This window comes from Prosopis cineraria, unplaced genomic scaffold (assembly GCF_029017545.1).
Source record: "Prosopis cineraria cultivar Desert tree isolate PC_DT_omini unplaced genomic scaffold, ASM2901754v1 PC4, whole genome shotgun sequence".
NCBI lineage: Eukaryota > Viridiplantae > Streptophyta > Magnoliopsida > Fabales > Fabaceae > Prosopis > Prosopis cineraria.
Genome location: NW_026555335.1, coordinates 39,630,904 through 39,639,709, shown reverse-complemented (window position 1 = coordinate 39,639,709; position 8,806 = coordinate 39,630,904). Strand labels below are relative to the sequence as shown.

At 36.7% G+C, this 8,806-nt stretch overlaps 1 protein-coding gene across 3 annotated transcripts; it reads left to right on the top strand.

The window, feature by feature from the left end:
* Nucleotides 1-2,626: 2,626 nt before the first annotated feature.
* Nucleotides 2,627-8,487, top strand: LOC129308301 (protein STICHEL-like 2). Of its 3 annotated transcripts, none has more exons than XR_008592581.1 (9): nt 2,627-3,021; nt 3,104-3,245; nt 3,529-5,141; nt 5,245-5,464; nt 5,582-5,758; nt 5,907-6,113; nt 6,241-6,988; nt 7,091-7,250; nt 7,679-7,800. XR_008592581.1 is itself a non-coding variant. In XM_054949378.1 (9 exons), exons 3-9 carry the CDS (start codon nt 3,591-3,593, stop codon nt 8,346-8,348), a joined length of 3,036 nt encoding a protein of 1,011 aa, XP_054805353.1. In that variant the 5' UTR covers nt 2,627-3,021; nt 3,104-3,245; nt 3,529-3,590; the 3' UTR covers nt 8,349-8,487. The 3 variants fall into 3 exon arrangements, 2 of the variants coding, with proteins under 2 accessions (XP_054805353.1, XP_054805354.1); XM_054949378.1 differs by lacking the exon at nt 7,091-7,250 and adding an exon at nt 8,274-8,487 and having other exon boundaries at nt 7,679-7,736; XM_054949379.1 differs by lacking the exon at nt 7,679-7,800 and having other exon boundaries at nt 7,091-7,672.
* The last annotated feature ends 319 nt before the right edge of the window (nt 8,488-8,806 follow it).

The following is an 8,806-nucleotide window of genomic DNA, read 5'->3' as shown; positions in this document are numbered from 1 at the left end:
TATTTGTATAAATTTTTTCATTTTATCCATTATATTTATCAACCTGAGTTTTTATGTTTTTTTTTTCAATCTTGAATTTATGATTTTTTTTACTCATCATAAATCGAGATTAAGAGTAAAAAATAAAATAATATATATTTGCATGAAAATAAAAATTTTATTAATTAAAGAATCATAGTTGAAAATTGCTTATATTTTAAATAGGTAAGAATACCTTATAAATTGAAATAGAGAAACTAATATTTCATTAATTATCGTGTTAAAATAAGAAAAAAATATGACAGGCACCAATGAGAAATTAGGGGGAAAAAAAAAAGGAAGGGATGAGCATCTCAATTGGATCCTCTCATATTCTCATCTCTCAACATCTCTCACTGGCGAGAAAATCCTGACCCTTCACTCTATATCTAATATTTTATATCTTATCACATCATCTCATATTAAAATAAAATAATTTAATTTTAAAAATAATTTTTTACACTTTATTTTAGTACTTTATATATATTTTTTATGATGATGGTTCGAGCTGATTTCTTTAGTCATTTTTTATTTTTAAAACTTTTTCAAAAAATTACTCTACATATTTTTATTAAATAGGTCAATTAGAGTTTGAATAAATCATGTCTGTCTTGTTTTATATTTATGTTTAAAAAGGAAGAGATGAACATTGACCTTGGACTTGGGGTGATGGGGGAGGAGGGGATGGGAGCAAGCCAGGCAGATCACGTGCAAGGCAGAGAAGAGGGTTACACTGTAGGCAAATCTAATTTAATCTAAATTAAATAAACAAAAGGAGAACATAATTGAAATCCAGGGTGAGAGGGTAGGTGAGGATAATAACAAACCAAAATTTGGGAGCTAATGAAGAATGATTAGCGGAGGTTTAAGGTAATGATGAGAAGATTATCAATGGATCTGATTAAGAGAAAAGAGTAGTACTTGTAGCAGCAGGATAGGATAGGAGCATGCGAGGGAGTAAATTTAACGGCGATGCATGAAAAGATGAGAACCAAACGGCGCCGCTTCGACGGTCAGATTCTGATAAGCATAGATGGATAGGGAGGGAGGCAGGGGCTTGTGTGCTATCCTATTCACCACTCTAAACACTCAACGTCCTTCTCATTTCCCCCTCCCTTGTCTCCTACGCTGACTCAACTGTATCCTTATTTCTCTCCTCGGGACCACCCTCCATCTTTTCCTTACCAACTACTTCAATCAATAATTATGAGAAAACCAGCAAAAGTAACCATGCGGGTTTTTTTTTACAATAACATTTTTAAATGTGTGTTCATGTTATAGGAAATCTTTTTCCTGAAATTGTTATTTGTAAGAGACATCTCCTCCATGTTATGTTATGTTATATATATATATATAGAGTGAGGTTGGGTAATTATTGTTATTGATATTAAAAATATATGTTAACGATGATCAATGATGTAGTGTGTGAGAAAATAATGGCAAGTGGCCCGAGTGAAAATGCAGCTGAGAAAATCTGATCGGCCTTTTTCATCAATGCAGACTTCGTTGCAATGAGCCAATGACTGTGGGGTAGCTGCACCAGAAGAAATTGGTCGATCAAATTCAATGGGATGAGAATGAGATCATTGCATCAGATAATTACAACTTTGAACTCTCTCAAACTGTTTATTGGTTTGGTTCCCATCCTAATTCAAACAAAAATAAATGTAAAATTAAGAAACACACCCAATAATTGAAGCACTTTAGTCAGGTCACGCACCCTGCCCGCAAAGGGATAAAAAAACGATGTGCCGAAAATTAGGCTGGCTATTTAAATCCTTGAAGGTATTTGTTCAAAGGTCAATAATTTGACTGTAATTAAACCAGATTCAACTCAATACATTGCCGTTAAGCAAGGGAAAAATATAAAAAGGAGGATGATATCAAACATCCTATCAAAACAATTTATTACAGTAAAAGCCCATTAATTTTATATTAAATATTAATTTATAAAAATATGTATATTGTTCTTAAAACTAAACCTTAACTTATATCTTTTATTAAGTTTTTTTTTTAAATTTAATAAGTTAAGATTCAGTTCTTAAAAATAATATATACGTGTAAGATAATATTCAATAAAAAAAGATGAGCTTTATTAAAATAAATTCCCAAAAGTGCCTTAAATGTCATACCCCAGGATAAAATCCAACTCAGACATCCCAAACTATGAACAAGAAATGAAATTAGTGCATCGGCTTAATTGAACTTTAATATAATCCAATTTAAAATATAATTAAATATTAAATGTGAATATTTTTTTAAAAAAATTAAATATTAATTTATCATAGTGTGGGAGATTAATTTATCCCTTCGATTGAAGTTGAGTTTAAAAAATATATTTTCTGACCCACGAGTTCATATCTATTTTTTAAGAAAAATACAAATTAAATCAATTTTTAATCCTTTAATTAAAATTTAAATAAACAACAAAACCAGCTTTTCACGAGCCTCCAACTGTCCCTCGAAAACCGCAAGATGCATAGAGAGGTAGACCCATAGACTCTGTTGAAACCGATGGACCCATACTCACACACTCACACCTTTTCCACTTCCTACAAACGCTTCAAACTAAACTAACTGAAACGCTTTCACCCAAATTACCGAAATGCCTCTCCCTCCCTCCTTTCTCTGAGAGGCTCGCTGGCCAAGACCCCCCTTCTGCCTCCCTTCTGCAACAAAGGAACAAACAAACTCTTCAGTCTTCCCCTCTCTTAAATTCTGGACACGTCCCCCAAACAATGCATTCCCTAAATACCCATTTTTGTTTCTCAAATTTACTGCTTTGCCACTCGTCCCTTCTCTTCATCTCTATGTCTATCTATTCCTGCATTTCATTCTCTAAGCTCCTACTGTCCAATGCCAAACAGGCTACACCACCAAGATCTCTATTTCCGACTAAGGATTTCTCAAGCATTGTCCCGCTTTCTACGCTACCTCACTTCCATTGTTTTCTTCGCCAGTTTCGAAGAATATAGTTGTTTTGATATTTTTTCTATTTTGCAGGTGTGGGTTTTTTCAATTTTTGTCGTTTCGCATTGTTTGTTCTCATCTCCCGTATTTAATATCATTAAAATTTGAACCGCAGATTCTCTCCTTCTCTCCCCCCCCCCGCCGGTTGTCTCTCTTGTTTTTCGCTCTATGCTGGGGTGCAATGGGAACAGTATAGATTGCTCTGGAGGTCAGAAAATATATTATTGGCTTTGTACTGCGCTTTGCTCTGATCAAAGGTATACTGCATTTTCTTATGCTTCCTTCTTTAGTCAGTATCCGATGTCCATGTCTCCCTTGAATGGTATTTGAAGCTCGCAGTGAGAAATGGAACTAAATGGCTGTAAGAAAGAGTGAGAAAAGGAAACGTCTTTTCATTCCCGATATTCTGAGCTACAATGCAATTTTGAATGAAATTCCTCTTCGCGATTTTAAGCTTATCTGGAATATGATTGTTTGATTCCGTGTTTCATTTGATGGTTTTTCGCTTTCGATGTTTTTGACCACGCTCTTTTCTTTTAGGTTTGGATTGCGTTGTTTAAAGCAGGCGTTGATTATATAGTATATACATATTCGAGACGATAATGGATGGAAGGCGGCATTCGGTTGATATTCCTATTTCGAAAACTCTTATAGCGTTGAGGAGGGTCAGGTCATTGAGAGATCCATCTACAAATTCTATGAGCAAACTCTGTTCTTCGATTGATAATCTGCACTGGGAGAACAATTCGGGCCATGGGATTTCTCTGCAGTTCGTGGACGCTCCTCGGGCTTGTGATTCTGATGATAATGGTACATCAAGGTCAAAGAATTTAAGTTGCAGCATTCGCAGAGAGCACGATGCTACTGATTTTGAATTGAACTGTGCTCATTTCAACTCTAAACTGAAGTCTTGTCCTGAAGGGCAGCAGGATGAAGTACTAGCTTACTCTAATTTGAATCACGAAGGCAATTCTGGTGTCAAGTCAACAAGTGATTGCTGCCATAGCAACCATAGACGCAAGGAATTAGATGTAGAATCTATTATGCCTCCTAGTAACGAGGCAACTTCTGGATCATCAAAGTTAGGGATAGTTGATCATTCTAAGTTGACTAAAAAAACTCTATGCAAGAGCCAAGTGAAATCATCTGAAGTTCTGGGCGATATTGGTGGTCTTAGTAGTCCATGCCTTTCAGTCGGTGAAGCTCTCTCAGCTTATAGTTCATCGGCGAATATGAATCAAGATGTTGATGTTGTAGATAATGATCACCATGGATGTGGAATAAGCTGCTGTTGGTCGAAATCACCAAGGCTTAGAGAAGCAAATATATATTCTGATATAGAAGACCGTCCCCTGATATCCTGGCACACGGATGAGACAGCTCTTTATGGAAATAAAAACTTGAGACACATTGGTGGTGAAATTAGTCCAAATTTTGGAACTCCTAGAAGTTTATGTATGAAATTCAGGCCTAAATCTTTTAATGATTTGGTTGGACAAAATGTGGTAGCGAGGTCTCTTTTGGGTGCCATCTCTAAGGGAAGGGTAACCTCATTCTATCTCTTTCATGGTCCTCGTGGTACTGGCAAGACATCTGCATCTAGGATTTTTGCTGCTGCACTGAATTGTCTCTCCTTTGAGGAGGAAAGGCCATGTGGTCTGTGCAGAGAGTGTGTTTTGTTCTTTTCTGGTAGAAGTAAAGATGTTAAAGAAGTTGATTCTGCAAGAATCAATCGCATTGACAAAGTAAAATCCCTTGTTAAGAATGCGAGTATCCGTCCAGTTTCTTCACGTTTTAAGATATTTATAGTTGATGAGTGCCAGTTGATCCTCGGGGAGACATGGGCAAGTCTTTTGAATAGCCTAGAGAGTTTTTCTCAATATGTTGTTTTTATTATGATCACTCCAGACTTAGACAAACTTCCCCGAAGTGCAGTTTCCAGGGCCCAGAAGTATCACTTCCCTAAGATAAAAGATGCTGACATTGCATGCAGATTGGAAAAAATTTGCATGGAAGAAGGTCTTGATTTTGAACAGGACGCTTTGGACTTCATCGCTGCAAAATCCTGTGGTTCACTTAGGGATGCAGAAATCATGCTTGATCAGCTGAGCTTGCTTGGTAAAAAAATCACAATTTCCTTAGCCTATGAGCTTGTAAGTATTCTGCTATTATTCTGACACAAACCACCCAAAAATATATATATATATATATATATATATTCCCTGGTATTCAGGCTTGTTCTTTGTTGTTTGGCAGACTGGGATCATTTCTGATGATGACTTGCTTGAATTACTGGATCTAGCTTTGTCTTCTGACACTTCAAATACAGTTAAAAGAGCGCGAGAGCTAATGAGATCAAGGGTGGATCCTCTGCAACTTACATCACATCTGGCAAATCTCATTATGGACATTCTTGCAGGGAAATGTAATGATGGTGGTTCTGAAGTCCGAATGAAGTTTTCAATTAGACATAAATGTAAGTGCCTCTTACATTAGTATCCAATTAAGTTTTTATCAGTTTAAGTTGGCTGTTTGATGTTTATTGCAGACTACGCTTGCCTAGTTGTCTGACTTTACATTTTTGCCATCATAGCTGAACTGGAACTTCAAAAACTAAATCATGCATTGAGAATACTTTCTGAAACGGAGAAGCAATTACGAATTTCCAAGAATCAAACAACATGGTTCACGGTAGCTCTTCTACAGTTAAGCTCTGTAGAACATTCTTCTGTCGAAGCAAATGCTAAATTGAGAGATGCTTGCAACGGAGGTGTGTTGTGGGCTTGATTTGTTTTGATGGCTGGTTGCGTTTTTATTTTCTTTCTCCTTATCGAGTGTGAGGCGGATGAGTTGTATAGTTAAAATAGTTTTACAAGGTGCAAAATTTCTCTTCTGACCTTGCCTTCAAATGGTCGCAGCTGGTGATTTCTGCAGTACATCATCTACAGGCGAAAGCAGGAAGCATCTAGCCTCTCCTTTGTATGATAACAAATTGTTTAGATTAGGACAACAAGATCACACATTGAGTTCCATATGGCATAAAGCGACGGAGTCATGTCAATCTAACAGACTCAAGACTTTTCTTAGGAAACAGGGGAAGTTGTCTTCACTCTGTGTTAATCACGGTATGTCTTACAGTCTCTTTATCACATCTCGTTTATCATTTTTGATTCGTCCTCAAAATTTACCATATCATAGTAATAGTATAATCTATTCCTCTGTTCTAATGAATGAAAATTACTCAATTTCTAGGTCTAGCAATAGCTGAGTTGGATTTCCAGCATCGCAACTACGTATGTAGGGCTGAGAAGGCATGGAAATTGATAGCCAGTTCCCTGCAGCTCATATTGGGTTGTAACATAGAGCTCAGGATCAATCATGTCCCTTGTACTTCTCATTCTAAATATGCCAAATTGAAGAGGTCATCTTTCAGTTTTTTCAGTTGTTCCCGTAGAATCCATCGTAAAGCACTTTCAGATAATGAACAAGGAAGTGAACCAGGCCATACTGATCACACCTCACAGAAAGCCATGATGAAGGATAGAACTTTGACTTGTACATCTGATTGTGGATCTCAGATGCAGCAACCTGAGACTTATCATGGAATGGAGGTTGTAACAGCATTGAGAGATGGTGAAGGAAATTTGCTGAGCTCAAGGAAGAGTTTGTTGAATAGTTCATGTCAAGAGACTTCAAGGACCTCGAGTTCTGGGGTTGATTCCTCTAAGGAAGAGGGATTTGATTATGCACACCTAGTTTCATCAAACCCAGATTCAGACTATCAATCAAAATGTTTCCCTCGAACTTTCTGGATTCATAAGAAGAAGTCACCTTCTCCGGATCTATCTCCGGTTGTTTTCCAGGGCACTCAACAAGAGAAAGAATTTGTTCTATCTATCCCAAATTACACCTGTTCCGAGACATATAGCTACGCTAGTGAACCCTGTGTTTTCTCCGCTAGCCCTAACAACTGTACCAAACATGCCCAAAGTCAGAAGAGGTAGCCTACTTTTGCCTCTTATCATTATCTTTGCTTTTTTGGTCATTGATTCATTATTATCTACTTTGCTTCTTAATATGAAGATATAACCATGTATTGTAGGTCAGAAACCTCAACTTATAGACGTTATACTTGAGTTGGATATTTTATTCCAATGCATCCCATCAAGTTCTTGCTTATAGCGATCTTCTGAAAATGAATATCCTTGAATCCATGGCTGGAAAGATCTGCTGCCAAGCTCAATCGTAGCTTCCTATCTGATGTAAATAAATGGAGGAAGATTTTTCTTTTCTTTTTTCTTTCTTAACTACTGAGGGTGTGGTGACGATGGAACATAAATTGACTCAATCATCCACGAAATGAATGTTTTGATAGCAACGTTATGTCTTAGGCCATTGAGATGTTAAATTTCGTCTGTTAAATCCATTTTTAAACAATCATTCTTTTCTAAATACTTTACTAATAAACCTAACTTTAACAAAGTTCCTAGCCTTAAGAGTTTTTAAAAAATATATGCATAGACGAAGTGGGGTGTTGTTGCCATGTCAAGAAACTGCAAACTTCAACATGTTACTGATGGTTCAATTTTGATGCCGTTAAATTTAATACAGTTGAAATGAATCTATTGCTTTGTTTCTTCCGGCTAGCTTTTCTTAATTGTAAACTGAACGTCTATAGTCCTTGTTGCAGCCCGAAGTTGGACTCGGATTTGCTTTGTTGGAGAACCCCAAAATCTCCCTTGAGGAAGGTAGGCCTGCTCCAACGTTACACAGCTCCGTGAGAGTGACTCTAGTATAATTAGATGTAGGAGATAAAGAAACTATCTAATATTAGCAGAACACTTACCCCAAATCAGATTTTAAGCTTTGAAGTTTCATCTTCTGTGAAACCCAGTCTACTTTGTCTGTATTGGCAAAACACTTCTTTTAAAGTGATGTAGGTTGAGCTTCTATCCAATAAACCAATGTATGTGATTTGCCACAAGTAAGGTCAATCTGTTCAGGCTTAATTTTAAATTCACTAAACCAATTCGCGCTTAATTACATGATTTACTAAATAATTACTTAATGCAATTCACAGATCAATTACTCTATGAAATTATTCCAATAGAATAAGGATTACGTTGCGGGATTTGCGGTAAACTTTTGATATAATCTTGGTTATGATTAGTGAACTAAAGGAACTTGCTCTGGGCTGAGAACTATAATGGCCTCCTTAACGCACCATACGTGCAACACTGTCATCCAAACCATTTTCTCTGACCACAAGTGATTTGGCCTTGCAGTCATGGCATGTGGGGCTCCAGCAACATAAGGCCCATCCGGCTGGGAGGTTTGTTTCCTGTGCCGCTGCTAAATAGCCACTGCAAGACTTAATGGTGGCCTCAGTGGCAGGTGTTCAGTGGTGAATATTTAATACTTTTGGCACAATTTTTCAAGTGCATGTATTTTACGAGAAGCCCAGATGACATGATTTTTATGGAACTTTGTTCAAGTCAATATGACATGGTGCAGATGCTGATGATTTTAGATTCTGTTGCAATTTTTTAACCCCGGTTGTTCAGAAGACAACGTTAAAAAAAATTCTATATCATTTATGTCTGTATGGAAAGTTTTAAGCAGGTAGTATATGAATTTTTTTATCGTCAAAAAACAAGCGTATAAAAACACGATAATAACCGAGTTATTTCCTGGTTTTGACGTTTGGAACATCAAGTTTTTAGCTTTGACCATATATATTTTTGTGGTCAATCACTCTGTTGATATTACTAGCATCGGAATGTATCTTACCGCAGACTGAACTCTGTTATTCTGTCGC

Coding starts and splice junctions, on each gene's coding strand:
- LOC129308301 (XM_054949378.1), top strand. CDS start 3,591: ATGGATGGAAGGCGGCATTCGGTTGATATTCCTATTTCGAAAACTCTT. Junction 5,142..5,244: donor TTTCCTTAGCCTATGAGCTT/GTAAGTATTCTG, acceptor GTTGTTTGGCAG/ACTGGGATCATTTCTGATGA. Junction 6,114..6,240: donor TTCACTCTGTGTTAATCACG/GTATGTCTTACA, acceptor CTCAATTTCTAG/GTCTAGCAATAGCTGAGTTG.